At 34.1% G+C, this 25678-nt stretch overlaps 2 protein-coding genes across 2 annotated transcripts in view; one reads left to right on the forward strand and one right to left on the reverse strand.

Annotated features, from left to right (window-relative positions):
- The window catches only part of LOC106869267 (organic anion transporter 3), a 27338-nt gene extending 21725 nt beyond the window's left edge, over positions 1 to 5613 (forward strand). Inside the window, exon 10 of the mRNA XM_052971572.2 lies at positions 5256 to 5613. Within this exon, the coding sequence (XP_052827532.1) occupies positions 5256 to 5369 (114 nt within the window). The 3' untranslated portion in view covers positions 5370 to 5613. The remainder of the gene's footprint in view (positions 1 to 5255) is intronic.
- Positions 1 to 25456, reverse strand: part of LOC106869297 (solute carrier family 22 member 6) — a 27207-nt gene extending 1751 nt beyond the window's left edge. The window contains exons 1-9 of the mRNA XM_014914974.3: positions 24953 to 25456; positions 19612 to 19820; positions 18140 to 18370; positions 13160 to 13362; positions 9684 to 10004; positions 7018 to 7152; positions 3205 to 3290; positions 1692 to 1812; positions 928 to 1000 (exon numbers count right to left, since the gene is read on the reverse strand). Of these exons, the coding sequence (XP_014770460.2) occupies positions 928 to 1000; positions 1692 to 1812; positions 3205 to 3290; positions 7018 to 7152; positions 9684 to 10004; positions 13160 to 13362; positions 18140 to 18370; positions 19612 to 19820; positions 24953 to 25091 (1518 nt within the window). The 5' untranslated portion in view covers positions 25092 to 25456. The remainder of the gene's footprint in view (positions 1 to 927; positions 1001 to 1691; positions 1813 to 3204; positions 3291 to 7017; positions 7153 to 9683; positions 10005 to 13159; positions 13363 to 18139; positions 18371 to 19611; positions 19821 to 24952) is intronic.
- Between the last annotated feature and the right edge of the window lie 222 nt (positions 25457 to 25678).

A 25678-nucleotide genomic window follows, 5' to 3' on the forward strand; every position in this document is an offset into this window, starting at 1 on the left:
TATTAGTGAAATTATATCAAATTAATTTATCGATAGAGATAGCAATCCGACCAATCAGGAAAAGATATGATTTCAAACAATGGAAACAAATGTTTTTAATTAATGTATTTAATTATCGATGGAAGCAGATTTTTCTGACAGACGCATCAGTCTTTATACAAAGATTTAGAGAGGAACAGAGATACGTAAAGAGGAAACGCAGATAGGTAGGAGAAATCTCGTTTTAGAGAGAGAAGACAGTTTTAGTAATAGAAATACCTTTAAAATAGTTTTAAAAGAATGGAGATGATTTCTCTACAAAGAAAGAGTGTTGAAAAGGATGGAAACTACGATGAACAAGAAAGTATGTTGTACATTAAAATGAAGGAAAAGAGAAAAGTGTATTGTATTGAAATCAAATTTCCCATAAACTTAATTGTTTAATAATCATGACTAAAGAGGGAAATCACCCTTTTCTGTAATCTAATGCTTAGTTTCAGGCACAATATAATGGACTGAATAGGAAATCTTCATTCCAAAAGGCTCGTTTTAGTCTGTTTTTCTCAGATTATTTCGAAATAGTTAAAAACATTTAAAACGGTCTTTCTTCGAATACTATCGTGGACAAACAATCGGGTCACCAACTCTCACTTTGAAGGGTATGCCTTTGCTATTCAAGAACAAGAAATAGCAACCAAATTCCTAATAAACAAACGGGACAGAGAGGCGGGCAAAGCGCCACAATGTAATAATCGATGCAGACTTATGTTTATATATAAGGAAAGAGATTACATATAAATAAATAGTAAAAGAATTTTAGAGATAGATATATTTCACATGTGTCTGTGTATTTGTATCTGTTGTTCAATGAAATGTTATTCGTGACAGTCCGTATGTATTTGAAAATCTTGCTAACAGTTTAGATTAAAAGACTCAGTATTTTCTTACCAAGAGTTTGAGGAAAGGTGATACCATACATACAAATCGCATGAAAGTTGTAACAAAACCACTTCCAAAAGTTCTACAATAACAAGAGATTTACAATTAGAAACAATGCTTTGTTAAAATACATAAATCAAAAATTAGATCATACAAATGGGAAGGTTAGGAAAGATAGAACAATGGGCTAAATTCTTTGGAAAATGTTTCGTTTGTTAAGTCTGTGCTCGAATGCAGCTACAACATTGTGCCTCGTCTCTCTTAGTCTAGTTTCCTACAGGCTCCAAGCACGAACCAAACTTCAATAAAAAATAAACCAGTTGTAACTTATCTCATATCTTGTTTTGATACAATGACTTTGTGGTTTTAAGTTGCAAATTTGAAAGCGAAAAATTTTAAATGTATTCATGAAATTAAATAAAGTTGGTTAGGAAACAATTTTAAGTACCTACATCCGCAAACTATAGGTAGATAGATAGTGCCATTCTAATATATATATATATATATATATATATATATATATATATATATATATATATATATATATATATATATAAAATATATAGTTTTAGGGAAAATAACCAATTTTCAAGAACTCATCGATGAAAATCCACTATCACATATAGAAAAATTAATAATTAAAAGTACAATAAATGAGTATAATATAAAGTAAAGTAAATATCATAAGATAAATATAATAAATATAATATAATAAATATAATATATATATATATATATATATATATATATATATATGAGCAATAACTCTTTACCGTATGCGTGTAGGATAGATTTCTGAGGTGTAGATTAAATCACCACAGGAGGCAGCACTCACTTGAGCGGTTGCTAACGTATACAAAATGAGGATGGCGTATTCCGTCGCTTTACTGCTCTCTGAAAGAAGAAGATACGTTAGAGATGAAAAGGGATTTAGTTAGTATTTAGATCAAAAGTTCATTTAATGAAACGGAAAATAAAACACCAGAATAATGATATAAAACATAAAAATAATGATTTTTCTAAATGTAAGCGTGAGTCTACACTATTACAAAAAATGTAAGTACTTGTCTGTTTATTCCGTTGACCGTTTCTTATCTTCTCTCTATATATTAAACCACGGTTTTACCTTTAAATTACCTACTACCGTATACCTTATAACGAAGACTATACATAGTGAAGTAATACACCAGGAGTGCCTACGGATACATCTATCCCTTAGATGGTTGCATAACCTCTAACTTATATCTTGTTTATATATATATATATAATTTTCTCTTGCCCGCTTTCTCCTCTGCTTGTTGTTGACACGTGACCGTAGGTGACCGGTCCTAAATTCTTTGTGTCCCACTGGTACATATCTTGCGATTTGCTGTTTTTCTAATCCATTAGGATTGCCCTCGATTGCCTTCTCAGCGTTACCCATCATTCCTGCTTTTGGAGCCCTGAGGCTCTATTTTGCCCGTTTCTTATCTATTTTGTCTCCGTCCTTTGTCCATCGTCTTAAATTGGATTTATTCACTTTCGTACATATACTTCTGTATCGCTTGCTATCCATGTATTGTTTGCTCTCGGCCTTGTACTCTCTGCAACTTCTGCGAGGACTGCCAGCATTGGAAGCAATTTAATCTTATCATTACTGGTATGAAACTGAGTAATACCATCTGGTCGATAATTGATAAAGAATTAGGGACTTTCTGTATCTGTCTTCTGTCCGTTCGTGCACTCAGTATACGTTATACGTTTTTTACTTATATTTCCAATATATTCTTCATTTATGATATATATATATATATATATATATATATGCATATACACATAAAACACTCAGACCAAAGAAAGGACGAGTAGAGTGGAGGAGAGAGAGAGAGAGAGAGAGAGAGAGAGAGATGCATAATTTCTCGGCATAGTATAATTTCTGACAGTTTAAATCGCGTAACAATCATTAGGTTATACATTCTTTACTCAATTAGTTCGACCTAATTATAGATGAGTGTTTGTAATTAAGCGTGGTATGTGGAAGGAACGATGTATTCATTATGTCGTAATAGCAAACTGATTTGCCCTTATGAAGTCGGCAATGGAGAACTAAAAGTGCGGTGTCATTTGTTTCAGTTTATCAAATCAGAATGTTCGATGTTAACGACAACCAACTGGATATAAATGCTAATACTAATTAAATTTCCATTAAGCCCCACTATAACAGCAACAAAGCAATAAAAGAATCAGGCGAGAGAATGTCAATGAAATGAAAAAGACGAAAATATAGAATACATATTTCGAAATTACCAGCCAATAATTTTAGCAAGGATACAGATACAAGAAATACAGTAGCAAGTGTCTTCAGGAAGTGTAATGATATTTTGTGACCGAATCTATAAATGGAAATATATACACATATATAGCAACAAGAAAATGGAAGGGATTAATAGGTGGTATTCATCAACTTGCAGACATTGTATTATGTCAATTTACTTGTTTATTTGTTTACTAAAAGGACAATAATAACAATATACAAATACATGTGATACATTATGTCATACCAGTAATTATAAAAATAATAACATATAGTAACAGAAAATGGGATAACATCTTACAGCTGTTTCCGTTCAGATGTGACATACCTCAGTCTATCTTTATTACTCTAGTAGACTGAAGTAATTAATAGATGAAATAGATGAAATAGAGGTACATGGATGATTTTTTAGGCCTCTTCAGAGATTTTATAAAGTTCATAAGGTTAAGTTATAAATATAAAAATATAAAAATATAAAAACCGTAAAAAACACTAGTATAATAATAATTGAGTATTCTTCCAGCAGTATATTGGATAGATATTATCCCTTATTGGGTTGGATTCACAACCCCTAACTTTCTTGGATTTATATATACATACATACATACATACATACATATATATATATATATATATATATATATATATATATATATATATATATATATATATATATATATATATATATGTATGTATGTATGATTGGGCAATGTGTATGTATATGTATATATATATATATATATATATATATATATATATATATATATATATATATAGACAAATAAAAAATAAAATCAAGAAAAACAACAAATATCAGTCAGACGGACACAGTGAATATATAAGATAGAGGCTCAGAGAAAGTTTTGTGGAGCTGACATTTCGAACATGGCTCTTCATCGGAAAGAGGAAAACGCCCAGAGAGGAAGAAAAAGAGCAGATAGTCGGAGAAAAGCACGTGTGTCGTTACATGGCCGAAAATTAAATGACCAGAAATTGGAGAGAGATAAGGAAGTGATTTTTGAAGGCAGGATCGTGCAAGAATGGCCGTGGCGTGTGAGTGTGTGCGTCTGAGTGTATGTGGGGTTAACTTTTGTGTGTGTGGCGTCTATCTGGGTGTATATGCTTTTATGTGTACGTGTGTGTGTGCGTGCAGGTGTGGGTTAGTACCTTTTTGTATATTACGGAGGATGATAGTAGATGTGTGCAGGTGTGTGTGTGTGTGTGTGTGTGTGTGTGTGTGTGTGTGTGTGTGTGTGTGTGTCTGTCTGTCTGAGGGAGTGAATGAACAGGCTAGTAGCAGTAGTGATATTTAGTAGTGGACGGACGTAGGGTTGAGTCGTAAGGCGTCGCATGTGTGAGTGCGTGGTTGGCGTTGTGTGTGCACGTATGATTGTGTGAGTGTCTGTATACGGGCGTGTGTGTATATGTGTGTATGCGTTTGCATGTGTGTTTGCGTACGTGTGTGTGTGTCGGTGTAAGTGAGGAGATTTGTAAATGTAAGGATATGGAAACGTGTCCGCGCAGTAGATATGTATAGCAAGTTAGGCATATAGGCGTGTGAAAGTGTGTAGAACATAGAATAAAAAATTGAAAAAATTGAAAAATAATAAAGAGGAGAAATATTTTTAAAGAATTTTAAATAATAATAAAGTAGGGACAGTAAAACAAAGAATGCGAGAGAAAAGAAAATTGGAAACTGTTTCAAGGAGGGCGTATTAAGTTCATCGTAGTATGAGTTCCTAGTGTGAAAATGTACCGTTGCTCCTGACGTAGTCTGATGGTGGTGGTTCCACGGTGTAAGGCCAGGCCGAAGAATTCGGTGGAGTGACCGGCTGAGTAGAAGTGACGGGCCGATAATGTTTGTGTGTGTGTATGTATGTATGTATGTATGTATGTATGTATGTATGTATGTATGTATGTAGATAAATAGATAGATGTATTTAGAGTAAGGTCTTACAATGTACAGCCACATATTAAAAATATTAAATGGATTGACGAGTTAATCAATACCAAAATTCTATCATTTAAGAAGAAGAAGAAGAAGAAGAAGAAGAAGAAGAAGAAGAAGAAGAAGAAGAAGAAGAAGAAGAAGAAGAAGAAGAAGAAGAAGAAGAAGAAAGCGTTTAAAAAAAGGCATCAAATATTCAAACACATTTAAAACATTTCAAAGACATTCTAAACCTTCCGAAGTTTTTCAAAAACATTTCACCTGTGTACATGTAATCAGTGAAGAGAATAAAATTCGATGTTTCGAAATTAGCTCTCTTGTAGAATTTTAAAATATTGAATGTCTTTCAATAAGTACCGTGCTTACTTACATTAGAGTATAACCTAATATTTGGAAATTAACTAAGTTATTAATAGTATTTATTATTATCTTTAATAAAAATTCTTTAACGAAATAATGTTATTTGTTATGTCTATTTCAGAGGATATCTCTTTATATGACGTTAAGTTATAAGAACCTCATCACTGTTAAGGCGAAAATCTGTAAAAGGTACTTACTCGTAGGAAGAAATAACCATCAGCATCATTTTTGATGTAAAAATTGTCTTAATGATATGCAAAATAACAGTCATTTAAAATTGCTTGTATCAGTATCATTCTTACTAAACTTTCAGAACTCAATATTTAAAATAATTCCATTTCAAAAGTGTATGTATCTGTAATTTCACTTATTGTTTATCACATTAACCCAGTTATTTTTTCCTGCCTACCCTGGCACTTCTACTCATTCATTAAACTGCATCTGGTAGCGTGGTCATGGATCGAGAGTTCCTACGTTTGGAGGAGTAGGGAACTACCTTTTAGCCAATATTGCTCCAAGATTAACTCCGACCCAGATTAGTAACACCTTTCAGAGTTCCCGCTATAAGCTCATTAGCATAGGAAGAAACTCCAAGCAGAAACCCTCATTCCCTCGTGATTGTCTTGAGAAAGAAAAGTGTAGCCAACCATGACAGGATCAAAGGATGGGATCCCTCAAGTAGTTCAGCGCCCTCTTTGACACCCTTCCAGCAACTCCAGCCCTATAAGACCATTCACCTAGATGGCTACTCCAATGTACAACTAATAGCTTGCTGGTCACTGCAGCCGTCTTAGCCTACTGAGCCACAGTAGTTAGACCTTCAAGTCTAGAGAGTGGGTCTGGATTGCGTGGATGGACTCCTACTTTGAAACTATATGCAAGTAGGAAGATAAGCCTTGCAGTGTCAAAGATTGATTTACATGGTCACTTGAGGGTATGCCACTTTTCCAAACATGATCTTCAGACACGAAGTAACCGCCATCATCAATCATGAAATCACTACGGAATGTTAATTTTTGATTAATAAGTCGGCGAGCTGGCAGAAACATTAGCACTCCGGGCGAAATTCTTAGCGGTATTTCGTCTGCCGTTACGTTATGAGTTCAAATTCCGTCGAGGTCGATTTTGCTTTTCATCCTTTCGGGGGGTCTATAAATTAAGTACCAGTTATGCACTGGGGTCGATGTAATCGACTTAATCCATTTATCTATCCTTGTTTATCCCCTCTATGTTTAGCCCCTTGTGGGCAATAAAGAAATAAGGAATGTTAATTGTTGCTTAGGAAAAAGTCTGCAAACGTACTTATTCCATCTAATTATATCTGATGCAGAGCAAAGTTTATTTCTTCGGGATTCAAATAGAATTATGTGTGTAAATGACTAAGTGGCATTTGGTTTAGTGTATATATATATATATATATATATATATATATATATTGCTTCTATCGCTCTAATTCTTCCATTCATTTCATTCATACAATATTGATAGAATGGCTCACCTTTTAGCTATAACAGTGTAAACCCCGACTGAAACAGTATCAAACATAGACATCAAAGAAAAGTTTAGATACATGTTACCAACAAGAACTTCCAGCATTTGTACAATACTGTTCCATGCTGTTACATTTACAGCCCTATTGAAAACAAAGATAAACTACATTAAATTACGCTACAAATATCACAGAAAATGTCTAACAAGGTAAGAAAACTCATTTTAGCCGCACTTAAATCCAACAAATCAGATAGGTAACAATATATTCCATTACGCAGAAACACACACACACTCGCACACACACCACACACACGCACGCACGTATACACACACACGTGCACACACACGTGCACACACACGTGCACACACAAATCACACGTACACATACGCACATACACACATGCATACATAGACACACAAAGATACAGCTTCACTCAGAGAGACTCACAACCAAAGACAAACACGTGATATACAGAGTTTGGACAAAATAATGGAAGCACCTTAAAATTTCAAAAAAAATTTATTTTAAAATGGGGTAGGACCGCCTTTGGCAGTAATTACAGCTTGAATTCTACAAGGTATGGACTCGTACAAAGTTTGGATTGTTTCCAAAGGAAGTTTTGTTCATTCTTCAGCTAAAACAGTCTCCCGTTTTTGTAGTGATGATGGTGGAGGATATTGACTCCTTCCTTGTTTTTCTAAAATGCACCATAAATGTTCAATAATATTGAGATCTGGGGGCTGTGGTGGCCAGATAAGATGTTCAACTTCACTAGAATGTCCCTCGTGCCATTCAGTAACAATTTTAGCTCTGTGAATTGGTGCATTATCATCCTGAAAGATTGCGTTTTCCTCTGGAAACAAACAGTTCTGCAACCACAAGATGAATTTGATCAGATAAAATGCTAAAATAGTCTTGACTATTTATTCTGCCATGAAGGGAAACCCTTGGCCCGGCGGATTTCCAAGATATAGCCCCCCAGATCATCACAGATTCTCCTCCATGTTTAACAGTTAGAAGAAGGCAGTCTAGGTCACATGCTTCTTTTGGCTGTCTCCACACGTATCCTTGGCCGGTGGTCGGAAAGAGTTAAGGATGACTCGTCCGAGAAAATAACATTCTTCCACTGCTCTAGTGACCAGTTCTGTAGGTTTTTACTCCACTCTAAATGTTTTGCAGCGTTTGTTATTGAATGTAGTGTATTTCTGATTGCAGCCCTCCCGTAAAATCCGACTTTGTGCAGCTCTGGGCGAACAGCTTTTATGGAAACTGGGTTCTCAAGGTGGTCATTAAGCTCTGCAGTAATTTTGGGAGTTGTACTTTGTGATCCTTTCTAACAATTCGCATGAGAGTCCGATGGCCTATCTGAAAGTTTTGGTTTTCTTCCGGAGTTTTGTTTCGACGAGAAGGTTTTTCCCTCTTTCTCAAAGGCTGTCATTACTTTCGAGACAGTACTTCTTGATACACCAAACATTACGACTGTTTTCGTTACGCTAGCACCTGCTATACGAGCACTAACAATTCGACCACTTTGAAAGTCCGATAGATCTATCATTTTAATGAATTTTAATTACCTTTTTTCGATGATATCTGAAAAGAAACAGCAAAAAATAAACAAGCTTTTGACGGTTTTATAGATATTTCAAAATTATTATGCTACGATGTTAGTAGTTTCCATTATTTTGTCCAACCCCTGTATATTTATTATCTTAAGGAATATTTCGATCAATTAAAACTTTTTGCCGTAATCTAAAATATTCCTAAAGTTAACACAAAAATTTATGATGGAAGAATTGACTGAATTTAGTCCAGTGAAAAATCGTTAGTTATTTCATAGATATTTGAGAGACGAAATTATTCAAACAGTCAATTTACAGTGAGGCTCATGTTATAGAGCAAATATTTCCAATTGAATTTGTTTCTTCTCATCTACATCACTAATAGATTTAGAAAGATATGAATCTCATAACATCATATCTCCTGATCTTACAATTTATAAAATATTGCACCTAACGAAATATTGGCTTCAAATTTTGGTACAAGGTCAACAAGTTCGGAGGAGGAGTAAGTTGATTACATCGACTCCATTTCTCAACTGGTACTTATTTTATCGACCCGAAAGGATTAAACAAATTACTTCAACAAAGTGACGTTCTTCATTATTCTTCCGATGGTTTTATGGTAACTGTTAAAGTATTACGGTTTCAGATTTTGGCACATAGCTGGAAATTTCGCGGGTAGGGATAAATCAATTAGACTGACCCCAGTGCTTATTTAATCAACTCCGAAATGCTGAAAAATAAAGTCGACATTGGCGGCTATTTGAAGTCAGACCCTAAAGGCGGACGAAATGCCGCTAAGCATTTTGCCCAGCGTGCTACCGATTCTACCTGCTCGCCGCCTTAACTGTTAAAGTAATATCCTTTCTACTATAGAAACAAGGCCTGAAATTTGGGGTAGGGGATAGTCGATTACATCGACCCCAGTACTCAACTGGTACCTAATTTATCGATCCCGTAAGGATGAAAGTCAAAGTCGACCTCGGTGAAATTTGAACTCAGAACTTGTAGAAGGGCGAAATACCGCTAAGCATTTCGCCCGGCGCGCTAACGATTCTGCCAGTTCACAGCCTTGAACTGTTAAAGTAATATCAAGAAAATATTGATACTTACATTTCTATAGAAAGAACTATGGTAACTTTTCTCAGATATGATGATTTAAAGAAAGCGAGTAAATGGGAAAACATTGAGATGTCTTTTTCACTCTCCGGTTGTGCTGTTGTGATGTCAATCGGGGCTGTGGATTCGCTGCTTCGGCATTCAGAACTGGTTTCATTTACGGGATTAACATCATCATTTGAAACATCTTTCAATGTAATACTCCAGACATTATTAAAATCAACTTTGTTTTGTTTCGCAGCTTTTTTGATAATTTTCTTGGCTGCTTTTATTTTCGAATTGGCAAATAACCACCGGAGAGATTCCTCCAGGAAACTGTAACAATGGAAAAATAATTTGGAGGTAAGCTAGCATTACAAATTACACAGATGGATGGGAAATTGCATCTAGACATACACATATATATTTTTATTAACACACACGCACGCACTCACTCACATGTGCACATACATATGTACACATGTATGTATATATATATATATATATATATATATATATATATATATATATATATATATATATATATATGTATGTATATATATATATATATATATATATATATATATATATATATATATATATATGTATGTATGTATGTATATATATATATATATATATATATATATATATATATATATATATATATATAAGAATAGCACTGCATTTAAATTGATGTAATGATTGTATTGTTCAATTAAATGGAGCCACTTGAAACGTTCGTACTTCATTACTACTTGATATCCCTTTGCTTATTTTGATATCTATCTATCTATCCATCTCTCTCTCTCTCTCTCTCTCTCTCTCTCTCTCTCTCTCTCTCTCTCTCTCTCTCTCTCTTTATATATATATATATATATATATACACATACACCCATATACCAACCAAACATATATACGATGTTATGACCGATCGTTAAAGCGCTCCACATTAATTAGCGTACATAATAAGAACAATATACTGCATTATACCAGTTTAAGACCGTTATATGATGCATTTTCTTCATCATCGCTTTCTTCATTTACAGGAGACGTAATTCTAATATAAGTAGCAATGAATTATCTCCCCTCCGAACAGTTTTCTATTATATTATAATAACTAAATATGGAGGTAAATAAATCTACACACCTTCGATACATCTGCTATCGTTGAAAGATTATTATTATTGTCGTTACTGTTGCTGCTGTTGTTGCTTTTATAATTATTATTGAGTAATAGAGCAGTGCATGCCATCATGAGTACCCGTCTGATAAAAGTAAACCAGGCACAATGTCTGTGCGACATGGTGATCTCATATCAAGATAAACAGCGCATAGCCTTGCAGTTGGAGCTCAGTTAGAATTTTTTTTAGGTCGAGTAGCCCATCCCGCTCAAAAGGTCCCTAAATGAGAGTTGTTTGTGACTGTTGAACGAAACATCAGTGTTTCCAGAGGTGAATTATTCAAACCCCAAAGAATTCCTCTCAACACATTGATATGATGCTACCCCACTACTTCTGCTCGTGATCAGAGATTTACATAACCACCGCCATCACAAAAGCCAACCCCACAAAACAAATTCTTCATACGTAACACGTGCAAATTCAGCCGCCGCCACCACCACTACCAACATTAACAGTAATACAGTTGCTGAATGTGACAAAAACCACAAATCATGCGTTAATGGTTTCGCAGCTGCGATGCAACAACCCCCCAAAAATATAAATCTGTCGATAGGCGAGTTTTAAAGAGACAAAGAGTATTTTTAAAAGAAATGGAGCAGGATTACTCTTGACACTCCTGAAACCCTTGTATAGAACACTCTGAGAAAAAGAATAACATACAAGAGAACAGTAGTAGAATGTCGCATATAAGAATGGGCAATACAGCAACAAATTGAAACGTGTCAACGTTTTGTGTGCGTCACGAAAACTTACGTTGCAAGAGGGAAGTAATATGGCATTGTCGAAGTAGGATTTGCCACAGAGGAGAAGGCAAGGAAACACTCTATTTTGACATTTAAAAATGAAGACCTGTTTCTAGTGCCCTGGGTCGCTCAGGAGCAAAAAATTTTTAAAAAACGGATTTATGCACCAGAAATAGACATCTGCTGCTTGGTGGAAGCTGTCCTGGACATACAGGACAAAACAAATGTCCCAGAGGTGCGGAAACTGCAGTAACGAAACTGGTTGGGGCAAGACTTGAAGTTGTGGGTTCAGATGGATCACGGAAGTCTATAGAGTAATCCCGGATCTCATTGGGATACGAAACGTCCTAACAAATCTGTGCTGGCTATAACTTTTATAGATAATCTGTAGAGGTAACCTGAAAAAGTGTTTTCATAGCACTCCTAACATAGTAGGATACAGTTATAAAAATTAACACTTCCTTCTCCAAGCCTAGATTCGAAACCGAATCTAAGAATTCTCGGTCGTCCAAACCACCACAATCAACAGGTGCGAATACAGGTTTTCTTTGTCCGGTCAAAAAGTGATTGATGATCTCCCTTTAACCTTCGACCTCATAGATGTCAAGCGAAGTTCAAATGGACAGGAGCTGACCTATTTAGGTACAAACTCTGCTGCAGTATGTCTGTCCTTCTAGCTGCCACGATTCTTATAAATAGAATGGTCAACAAGACACCAAGACAGACAGACAGACGGAGACTGTGATGCTCGCAGACGGAACCAGTGCTCTGCTACTATCAAACAGAGATATTTGCCGTGCTCTTCAAGATGAAAGAACGAACACACACACATACACACGAACATATGTAGTCTTCGGGTACATCAACTCTAGATGTATCCTGGTTCCATCATTTTTCTAGCAACTCGAAGCAAGTTGCCAAAATTGAATGTAGTGGCAAATATTATTTATTAACACCAGCAAATAAAAATGTTATAGTTGAACCAGTTATCATTTTGTCATTTCACAGGCAAACACATGCCTATCGCACCGACACTAAACAAAAACATACCACATTTTGGTGACTCCACTACACAGTATTGACTTACAAGCTGTTAATATACTTCGTATTATGTTATGGTTGCATAGCAAAATACAGCGTCTATACAAGTAATTTTATCAAGAATAGAATTTGGTTTCTTGTTTCTTGTTATACGAGTGTATGTACTGCAATCCATGGTGTCTGTGATATAGGTCTATTAGGCTTCAGTTTTGTATAATATATGTATAAAGTATAATATATGTATAATATATGTATAATATATGTATAAAGTTTTGTATAATATATGTTGAGCGAGCTGTGTTCTTTTAGATTATTAAGTGCTTAAAGTATAAGGCGTGAGCTGTGTGACATGATTGTTTTGTTTGAGTTAGTCTATTGATTCGATAGTGTCTTGCACAAGTTATCATCATCATCATTAAAAAATGTAATGAAATGTTGTTAATGTGTGTGTGCATGTATGAATGCATATAAATGTGTTTATGGGTGCATGAATGCGTCTAATGCAAAATAGAAATACGGTACTTACAAGAAATCCACAAGAAAATATCCCGAGAGGATAACATTAACCAAGAATAACGTATTCCAACTGTAATCCTTCAACATGTAGCCTATCAAACCGGAAGAAGACGTAAAAATACCCCAAATAAACATAAACGCACAAGACATAATAATTCGTCTTTCCTTCGGGTATAATTCACAAATCAATGTTACAGAGGTAAGAATATATACCTGCAAAGAACAAACAGTGAAGAAAATTTCGAACTTAAATAGAAGGGCGCAAGATATTGCAAATAGTTCATATATCTTCTGAAACAGTAAGTATGGACAAAGATTGAAACAATAACGTGAATCATTATAGGATAGAATTAAACATTATATATACATACATATATATATATATATATATATATATATATATATATATATATATATATATATATATATATATATATATATATATATATATATATATATATATATATATATATATATATATTGTTTTGTGTGTATGTATCCTGAATTATGGACAACTGACTCTGCTTTTCGCCTTTCGAACAGATCGCAAAGTTTGAAAGGATGTTAGAGGATGTTCTTTTCTGCTCTAGGTACAAGGCCCGAAATTTTTTTTGGTGAGGGGAGCAGTCGATTAGATAGACCCCAGTACGCGACTGGTGCTTAATTTATCGACCTCGAAAGGATTAAAGGCGAAGTCGAGCTCAGCGGAATTTGAACTCAGAACGTAAAGACAGACGAAATAACGCTAAGCATTTCGCCCGGCGTGGATATTACCAGTACATTTTTGTATGTAAGAACAAGGTTTGAGGGAAAAAGTTGCGGCTGTAAAATTGAATTACATTTACATACAAATTTAACCCATTGTTGCTACCATAACTGAAGTAGCGTAACAAATAAACAATGCTTTGAACGCCATGTAAACCCATGACTCACAATGAAATGAATTTCAAGCTTCCTCCGACGATCTGGTGTTTCGACATATGCAACTGTTTACGTAACTATTATTGCATAACGTACCACTATTCGCAAGTGAAACTGATGTAAGTTTAATTCAAGATGTTGAAATAACAAAACTTAAACCAAGGCTCCTGTTTTATTCTACTCTCAGGTATATACAAATATATAAATATTTATAAATGGCCTATAATAAGGAAGAAATAGTGACAATAAACGTAATAAGATGTAGCGGATTATGGATTCTGTATGCGTAGATTGAAACAAAAACGATTAAAATCTTGCGTGAATAATATTGGGAGAAATAGCTAGAATAAACAATAAATTCATTAAGTAACTGACGTAACAGATTTATAAATAAAAAGATAAAAATTCAAAAGAGAAAGTCAACAGTAAATACTTAAAAGTTATTAAATATCCGAGATTGCCAGAAATATGAGGTGAAAATACAGAGCTATACGGCAGACAAAACTAAATACATCTATACACACACACGCACACGCACACGCACTCACACACATACAAACGCACATGCACATACACTCACACACACATATGCATACACACCCTTTAATTGATTAATGAAAACATTACATCAATTTGAAAGAAACCGTTCTCGTCTGATGACCGACTCTCAAATAGTAACAATACAGTCAGCATAGCTAACGGAACCAATAAACTGCAGATGAACCACCAAGTATCCCAAATTCAAACACTACTAGTTGATAGCATAACATCGAATGATATAATCTGAGGCAGTAGGGTTAATATAAATATAAGTAATACTATCTATTAAAATAACACGAATAATGGTGGCATAACACTTGATAATACTTCTACGAATTCGAGCAGTACCTCGAATGGCGACGCTATAAACATTGATAATAGGGTAAGTAATGCTAATAATAATAATCACAGTTGAAATTGTAGGGAAAGATCCCAATGCCCGTCATTAGGTCAGTGTTTAGCAGGTAATATTATATATAGATGTGCAGTAATGACGGAAGCTAGCAACTTCACTTACATCAGGTACTCGGTAATTATGAAAAAAAAACCCGCTTGAATAACCATTTTTCGTTCTTTAGACTTAGGAATAAAGCCAGCAGTACCTCATTATCTACGAAAATCTGGAAACATATAGATAGTAATATTAAATTCAGCCTAAAATGGGATATAGTCCGTAGAGCTCAGTCGTACAGAATTAGTGGTATGGTTGTGAACAATGTTGTATGGAGATATATGAAATACTGAAATATAGAGATAAACAAAACCTAATTAATAATAAATTAGATCTTAGAATATCATGTGTTCATAGGATTACTCGTACCTTTAAATGCTTTAGAAGCAGGTAATAATAAGTATATCATACTGTAATTTGGTAGCACGAGTTATCTGGGGTGTCATGTCATTCATAGCATATCCTCTGTTATCTCGAAATCTATTTAGTTTTCTTTTCTAATAACCCGTAACCTCTTTGATCTATAAACTTTCAAGTTAGTATAACATATAAATTTTACAATGGATTACTAAATCTCGCACCTCCTCTAAGTATAAGGTATACTCCCTAAGATCTGTTATTATTCTACCTAGATCAATGACTTTGATGTATTTTAGGAATATTTTATAAACCCATTTTCAAAGGTATCTTTATTTTTATTTCCGTTAATGTTTGATACATATTTATTTTTTTTATTTCATATTGTATTAATAATAATATGTCTAAGAATTCTTTTCGATATACCAATATAATTTATATTATAATTTTAAAATAATTCTTATTTTATTTTATTTTAATTTGTCGTTATTTTTATTTCTGTTATACCTTTTATATCGTTCTGTAAAGAAATATTTTATGAACTTTTTATATTTTATATTATTAAATTAATATATATATATATATATATATATATATATATATATATATATATATATGAAAAGTTTTAATAGTTTTTCTTATATATATTAGGTTTTAAACTTAATTTCTATCCTTATTCTATATATTGATTTAAATTTTCTCAATTTAATATAAATTTGCTTAGTTATAAATTTCTACCTCTTGTATCCTTCAGTTCTAATTTCCACCCCTTAAGTTTATATTACTTATCTCTTTTGGCTTTCCGTTTAATTTGATAATTTAAATAAGTATTGGCCACCCATATCATTCTTTCTTCCATCAGACATTCCATTTCTACTAACCCTACAACTTACGCTTTTGTGTAGATAAAGCTAGATATATGGTTCCAGTACATTGAAAGTCTTGTAGATTGCCTGATTTTAACTGATTATCATCATTACTAGAATACAGTTGACAACTCCCAATGGATTTATTTCTAAATCGTTGAAGACTACATTTTACATAAAGTCTTTTAAATATAACTATCTAGGTCACCACTCTATCCTGACCCCCCACTATTTCCTCTGCTACTTTCTAAATTAAAGTAAGCTTGACGTGGTATGCATTATTTTCTAAACTCATTCTGCCATAGATATGACAAAAGAAGCAATGTAAATATTTTGGGTTCCATTATTGATGAAAAATATGTTAAAAATAGTTCTGGACTTTATGTTTGAAGCCTATCCGGTCATCTGACCAGAAAAGTTTCTTTCAAATAGATGTAATGATTTCATTAATCAATTAATGGAGCCCCTTGAAACGGTCGTAATGAATTACTACCTGTACATATTTGTTATTCATTATATATATATATATATATATATATATATACATACATACATACATATATATATATATATATATATATATATATATATATATATATATATATATATATATATATATATACATGTATATGTATATACATACACACATACACCCACCACACACACACACACACAAACACACACACACACACACACACACACACAAATATATATAATTTATAATGATGAAGTCAAACGAAATAATGATACATTAAAAGCAGATCTTGCGTAATATTTAATAGGAAATATTTCCATTTATACAAGACTTTCTTCTGTTGATAAATTTTGAAATATGAAACATCTGGTGGAAATAGTTCAGTGTCTTTTATGTATGCGTGAGTGTCAGTGTGTGTGTGTTTGTGTGTGTGTGTGTATGTGTATTAGTAATACTAGTGAAATTGGTTATCAAGTTAGGCGGAAGAATATGTAAAGAGAGATAAAAGGAAGAGAGAAGAGAGATAAACAGAAAGAAAGAAAAGGGAGACAGCAAAGGTGAGAGAAAGTGGGATATAAAAGGAAGGAGAGGGGAGAGAGATGGGAGAGAGAGGAAAGGCGAGTAAGTGAGAGAAGAGGAAAAAAAGCTGACAAGTGTGTAAAACGGGGTAAGGCGCGACAGTCAGGCGGAAATATATAACGGAGGCGGTGTAAGCATTCGCCACCGCTGCCCGACCTTTCAAAGGGAGCTTTCTCTCGGCTCATCCCTGGGTGAAGTTAGCTTCGCTGCTCGTCACTTCATCCCAGTCCTTCTCGAATTTGCTAATCTGGTCTCTGCAAGCTTGGTATGCCGAGAGTAACGAGTTCAGCTTCCAGTATGCAGTTCTCTACCAAAGAATTCGTCAGTGCAGCTCACAAATTTGTGGTCTGTGCAGCGGACAATTTAAAAACGTGGACAGATATATATGTATATATATATATATAAAACAAATAATAAATTATGCATATATACGTACAAGTATGTGCATACCTACATCTACCTGTATATATAGGTGCATATCTGGGTACAGGACGTTGCAAACAAAACGTAGACAAAAAAAAATATTATAATAACCAGAGTACAGAAAACACACAGGCCAATTAAGGAACATTTTTCTTTCATCAGCTGCCACCATTATAACACAGGCGTTTCGAAGAGTTAGCAACAGACAGACAGATAGATAGATAGATAGATAGACAGTGTGCATGGCAAATAGATCGGTAGGCCTGTATATGTGTGTATGCACTCATATCTCTCATATATATTGGTGGTTGTTAAAGTGTAGTTTTGTGTGTTTGTGTATTTGTATATTTGGGTAAGGAAGATGTTTAATAGTATTACCTCACGAACTCCTCCAATCAAAAATCTCATTGTTGCAAACAGCCAATAAGACGGAGAATATGCTGCGATTAAGTTCAAGACCACAAGCAAAATGTTACTTGACACTCTCGTAGGTTTTCGTCCGAATTTTTCTATCAAACATGGTGCCAACAGACCACTGATCACTTGACCCAAAGTATAAACCGTTTGAGTTGATTCAGCCAATCCTACATTGTTGCAGACCAGGTCCCACTGTAAAAATAAACATACTATAAAGTGAACGGCGAATTACTTGGTTCATGTGTTGAGTTCAAATTTTGTCTGTATATTACTTTTTTATGACAGAGAAAATTTCTAAGAGAGACTATTTCCCCAAGTAAATCTGTGATATGTAATGTAAAGCTAGGAAAAAGCTACAAATGTTCACATTCATATGTTAACTCATCTTCCGAAGCGGTTTATTATGCAGTGTATGGACAAAAGTTATTTAAGACTTGCGTTTGAAAATATTAATTTGTCAATGAGTTGATTGACTATAAATATGTAAAAGATTTACTTTCCTTAGGACACATGTTCTCTCAAGTTATATTCATTTGTATCTTGTCCAATTCTCTAACGGTTTTTTTCAAATGAATCACGTCATAACCTTATCCATCTATTGTTTTCATACTCGGTCATAATGTCTTACGTTTAAGATGATTCCCATGCTTTCCCTGATGAGAAGGTTACAATTTTAATATCACAGATCCCTATGGATCACATAGGTTGTAATCCTTTGAAACATATGTAGGAATAAAGTATGCAATTATAACATGCGTTTTCTCCATTCCTTAAATTTTTAAATATACTCAAATACCCAAAATTTCAAGGAGTTCCTGCCTTAAAAACAGGAACAACACCAAAGTTATTTTGTGTTCTTTGCTACATTGGTTTCTATTAACCCATTTATTCTATCCGAAGAATTATTATTCATTAAGATAGAAGAAATACATATAATTATATATATATATATATATATATATATATATTAGCTGCAGTCTAATGACTGAAGTTAAAGATCATATATATATATATATATATATATATATATATATATATATATATATATAATTGCAGCGTGGAAGGTGTTTATAAGCCATTTAAGAAACACACAAAACTGTTACATTCACTTGAAGTGAATCTAACGGTTTTTGTGTTTCTTAAATGCCTATAAAGACCCTTCCATGCTGCACTTGTTTTCTCAGATCAGGTCGCTTGCTATGTATGTATGTATGTATGTATGTATGTATGTATGTATGTATGTATGCATGTATGTATGTATGTATGAATTTGTCTTATTTACAGTTATTTTCAATGCCCTTTTATACGTTAAAAAATAATAGACAACATTATACATTCTTGACAGCAGTCAGAACACAGAGATGACATAAACTTGAGATGAACACCTATCAGTTCTTAACAACAATTTAATACGGTAATAGAACTCAACCTACCTGTGACACTATAGACTTCTCAACTGGTGTGGTATAGTAATAACCATCCAGACAGTCCAGAGTTCGATTTTCGGTAGTAAGCCCACCATCGGTAATGATGATGTCTATGGAGCATTTATCATATATCAAACTGGCTTCATTAATCGATATGTTGTATTGATTGAGCTGAAACTCTGTCAGATTATTACATCTGTATTCAGGGGTGATGGCTGTGAAACAAGGCGGAGTAAGTGAGCTAAGTATAATATCATATGATCAGTTCACTTATAATTTGTTTAAATAATAGATAAAGTTTCAATTTTACTTCTAAATTTTTATAAATAGCGGAAGTGCTAAACGATACACATCTATACATCCAAACATACAAATATACGTTTATGCACATATGAGTTTGTGTTTTTGTGCATACGTCTTTTAAAAAGTACGTGTATATATACATATATATATATATCCATATATATATATATATATATATATATATATATATATATATATATATATATATATATATATATATATATATATTGCAAATAGAGGAATTTATTTGTAAAAATATGTGACACTTATTCAGTAGCCATGATAAAACTCCGAGTTTCGGATGCCAGGGCGGGAGCCCATGCCAACATCTCTTCAGTTATCCGGCCAATTGAAAATTCCTGTGAAAAATGACCGTTAAAAACAAAGGGAAATTACTGTGTAGTGACAAAACGCGTCTAAAACTGCGTATATTATCGCATGCACGCATATACCTATATACGCACGCACATATCTCCATATACGCACGCATATATCTACATACGCACGCATCCACGCGCACACTCACATGCGTGCGTATGTAGACATATGCGTGCGTATATAGAGATATGTGCGTGCGTATATGGATATATGCGAGACAGAAAGTCTGTGTTGTGTGTGTATGTGTGTGTATATATATGTGTGTGTGTGTGTGTGTGTGTGTGTGAGAGAGAGAGAGAGAGAGAGAGAGAGAGAGAGTACCGTACCCGTGAGTTTGCGATCGAAAGCGCTGTCGGCCGGGAGTGTGTGCGGCCTAGGCGGCGGCCTAGCCGGCGGACTAGGCGGACGAGAAGGAAGCGATTGGGAGCGAGCAAAAAGAATGCGGACGCTTCGGCGGCGGACTGCCGCCGGCGAGATGGAAAGGCCGACGTGTCGGCTGCGATACGGGCCGCCAAGGCGGACGAGAAGGAAGAAGATGAAGAAGCCGAAGCAGCAGGCCGCAATTTATTCTCAAGACCGCAATTTAGTCACACGCAGTCTCTTCCAGAGTTTTGTTGCTAATTTAGTTCTTAACCAAATTGAAAACTATTAATGTTGTTGAAGAGGGCTGATCACTAGTTACATTTTGGCATTAAAAAACATTGAGATTTGGTCCAGTAGAAAAAAGTTTACTTCAAAATTTGTAGCCACGTCTTTGGAGAGTAGGTAACGCCTCCAATCAAGTTTAGATCTAAATATTTTTTTTATTTTAAAAGCAAAATATATTTATCTTAGCTTCAATGATAGAAGAAAGCATGAGGAATATAATAGTTTTTATCCCATGCAACAAAAATTTGTATCCAAAGAGTTGTGAAGTAAAATATCACGAAAAAAGAATATAAGTAAGGCAAAAAATTAGATTTAAGTATAATTAACTTTTTTTCATTTTAAAGACAAACTATATTTTAATTAAGCTTAAATGATTGAGCTCAATTCGAGGAATTTCATGGTATCAATTTCATGCAATGAAGTTTTAAAAGAAAAAAAGTTATAAGTGTTTGTTTCTCAAATTTGAGGGTAGTAATATATTTCTTTTAATATATGTCACCAGCATCAATGTGGTAAAGAAAAAAGTAGTTTAATTACGTCATCTACTTTAATTAATGCAATAATATCATAAAAATGAAAGAAACTTAAAATATTATTTAGAAATTTTGGTAATAGCCTAGCCATTTTGGCAATCTTTGGTTTCAACTCGAAGGCGTGTGAGCGCAACTTAGCTGTTACATTACGGCGTTCGGTAAATTCCATAAAAAAATGTTATTTATTTATTTTTGTGAGTAGAAATGTACCTTTTGTTTGAAGTCAGAATAAAGTGAATGAGAGGAAATGGACATAGATGTATGTGTTGATGAGGGATGCGAGACAGAAAGTCTGTGTTGTGTGTGTATGTGTGTGTATATATATATGTGTGTGTGTGTGTGTGTGTGTGTGAGAGAGAGAGAGAGAGAGAGAGAGAGAGAGTGAGAGAGAGAGAGAGTGTGTGTGTGACAGCGTACATTTTTTTTTATTTTTTCGCATCATTTTTCAGTGAATGTGTGAGTGATTGACTGAGAGAGAGAAGGAGGGAGAGAAAGAGAGGGTGAATGTGTGTGTTGCTGTGTGTGTGTGTGTGTGTGTGTGTGTGTGTGTGTGTGTGTGTATGTGGTGTGACAAAGCGAGAAAGAGTGAGAGAGAGAGAGAATGACAGCGTAAATTTTACTTAGCTACTTATACATACATGCAAAATATTATCATGAGAACACACACCTTTACTAAACGAATGACTTTTCTCTCTCCATCACTCGCACACATAAAAAAACATGTTTGCATATGTATTTGTACAGGTATGTGTGTACGACAGATAATGGGTGCACGTATGTGTTTGACTGCGTGTGACTGATTGGAGGCGCAATGGCCCAGTGGTTAGGGCAGCGGACTCGCAGTCATAGGATCGCAGTTTCGATTCCAAGACCGGGCCTTGTGAGTGTTTATTGAGCGAAAACACATAAAGCTCCACGAGGCTCCGACAAGGGATGGTGGTGAACCCTGCTGTACTCTTCCACCACAAATTTCTCTCACTCTTACTTCCTGTTTCTGTTGTGCCTGTAATTCAAAGGGCCAGCCTTGTCACGCTGAATATCCCCGAGAACTACGTTAAGGGTACACGTGTCTGTGGAGTGCTCAGCCACTTGCACGTTAATTTCACGAGCAGGCTGTTCCGGTGATCGGATCAACTGGAACCCTCGACGTCGTAAGCGACGGAGTGCCAACATGTATGTGACTGATCATAGCCATTTTACACATACATAACAGTCTCTCTCTCTCTCTCTTCTCTCTCTCTCTCTCTCTCTCTCTCTCTCTCTCTCTCTCTCTCTCTCTCTCTCTCATTCAACCACTCACATAGTCACTCACTAAAAAAGATGCGAGAAAAACTAAATAAAAAATTACGCTATCACTCTCTCTCCCTCTCTCACACACACAGGAAGACACACCTTCTCTCTCTCTAACTCTCTCTCTCTCTCTCTGACAACACAGCCCTCTCTCTCTCTCGCTCTCTCTCAGTTAATCACATACTACAAAAGATGCGAAAAAAATAAATAAATAAAATTTCCGCTATCACACTCTCTCTCCCTCTCAGTCAATCACTCACACACTAACTCAAAAAAGATGTGAATAACAATAAAAAAAAATTTATGCTGTCACTCTCTCTTTCCCTCACACACACACACGCAACAGCAACAACAACAACAACACACTACGACTCTCTCTCTCTCTCTCTCTCTCTCTCTCTCACACACACACACACACACACACACACACACCACACACACACACACCCACACACACACTGACATGCACACACAACACACACTTTAAATTTTACTACACAATTTTCAATAAGGTAAAATCGCAAATTATTGACACATTATTAATTAGTATATTAGCATAGCCTGTAAAAAAACATGAATTACATGGAAAAATGCGAGCTTTTTAATGTTCAAAATTTATCCTTAACTGCAATATTTTAAGGAAAAATTTTCTTGTTCAGTACTTTACCAAATGAAATAAGTTGTTCTGAACTTTTCCAAGTGTAATAACTTGTCCTGTACTTTTCCAGGTATATAATCTTAAAAATATTATTCTCCTTGCTCGCATTTTACCATATGTATATATATATATATATATATATATATATATCAACTTTAAATAGAGCTCAAAATTGATCCGTTGAAAATACTTTATTACAACAACAATAACAATAATAATAACAAATAAATAGACCTATGTACATTTCGATAGAACATCCAGAATGATTAATACATATCATAAAATATTATAAAATATTATAAAATATAGGATACTCCATCTCCCATTATTATTGCTAGCATTACCATCATTATTATTAGCAATACACATCCAATAAAAACAGAAACCATTCAAATCTAATTTTCATAGTTGACCCATGAAAATATACAAAACAGGATGAAAAAGTAATAGATGGCACACAACTTTCCATCCCGAATGTGCAATGAACGAGTAAACGGTAATTTTACTCAAATCTAAACCTAAAAATTTTATATTATAAATTTCATTTACTGTTCAATTTAGAACGCTATAAAATCCGTTAGAGCAATAATCATCAAAATAAATATCAAATTAAATAAATAAATAAAGAATGTAAGAAATAAAGAAATCATGCCGTAGAAAACAATTAAAAAAAAAATTTTCTTAATTATAACATTCAAACTAGAGTAAAACAAAAACACACTTAAATAATAAAGTTGATATATATTCAAAAACTCAACTGTGAGTTTTTTGCTAAGATTGTTAACAGATACTATATTTTTTACCAAATTTTTTGGTAAAAAAATATATATTTAACATATATATATATATATATATATATATATATATATGTGTGTGTGTGTGTGTATGCATGTATGTATGTATGTATGTATATACATATATATAAATGGAGTTAAACGCAGGTATTCAAATTCTTTTACTTCCGGCACAGGGAAAACTACACACATCTATATATGTATATATATATATATATATATATATATATATATATATATATATATATATATATATATATATATATATATATAACTTACTTGGAAAAGGATGCGTGGCGTTCGATCATATAATAATATAAATAATATATAGATATATGCATATATCTATATATTATTTATATTATTATATGATCGAACGAGACAGCCACAGACTAGTTTCAGGGTTTTTGCCCTTTATCAATGTGGAGTAGTCGAACCCAGCAGGCTGTTGACTGTCTCTTCGAAAGTTTATATATATTCAGTGGAACACATCCACTGGTTTTCAAACATAGAAATATTATTATTTCTAAATCTCTCTAAAGGAGACTACAGCAGCAGCACTGGATGTGTTCCACTGAATATATATAAACTTTCGAAGGGAAAAATTTTGGTCGAAACATATCCGAGTTATCTGAATTCATCCAAGGCTGGAGCCACGTTCACAAAATCCACTGCAACACAATTTCTTTTCCTCAAAAAGCCCTGCTATACAAATGCATGCATATATACGTATTGTTACATACCAAAGAATACGTAGAAAAAACTATTTGTCGATGCTATAATTGCAGAAGCACAAATCAGGATGAATTGAGTGGTGTGGAAAAATTTTGTTTGTCCCAGAGCACGTAGGATTCCATCAACATCAACTTGGGAAGATCTCATATTGTTTTACTTTCTCCAATAATTATATTCCAAAGTTAACTACTATATATACATTGCAGTTTCTATAATTGTCTGCTTAACACACACACACACACACACACGCTCACTCTCATTCTCCTTCTTTCTCTCCCCACTAAGATAAGTAAACAACTACACGCATATACATACATAAGAATGCACCAAGCACATGGTTTCATGCTGTCCAAGTACAATTACTTAAACATTAGTGCCAGACGATTACTAATGCAAACTTCTCTCCTTCTAGCTGCTAGGTGGTCGATGTTGCAGTGAGCCAAGGGGGGAAGGAACGACATGGTAGCAACGACTGTTGCCATTAATCCGGAATTAAAATCGTTAGACTAAAGTATGACGCAAGCTCCCAAACCAAACTCGTTTGTCAGTGATAGCGAGGCTTATTTCAATGTGCCGTCAGTTTGCCTGTCTGTCTGTATCTGTCTCTCTCTCTCTCACTTTCTCTTTCTCTCCTTCTTTATCTCTCTCCGCACAGATATAAATATATGTGTGTGTATATATGTATATATATATATGTATATGTATATATATATATATATATATATATATATATA

Source organism: Octopus bimaculoides, chromosome 11 (assembly GCF_046866305.1).
Source record: "Octopus bimaculoides isolate indiv1 chromosome 11, ASM4686630v1, whole genome shotgun sequence".
NCBI classification, from domain to species: Eukaryota; Metazoa; Mollusca; class Cephalopoda; order Octopoda; family Octopodidae; genus Octopus; species Octopus bimaculoides.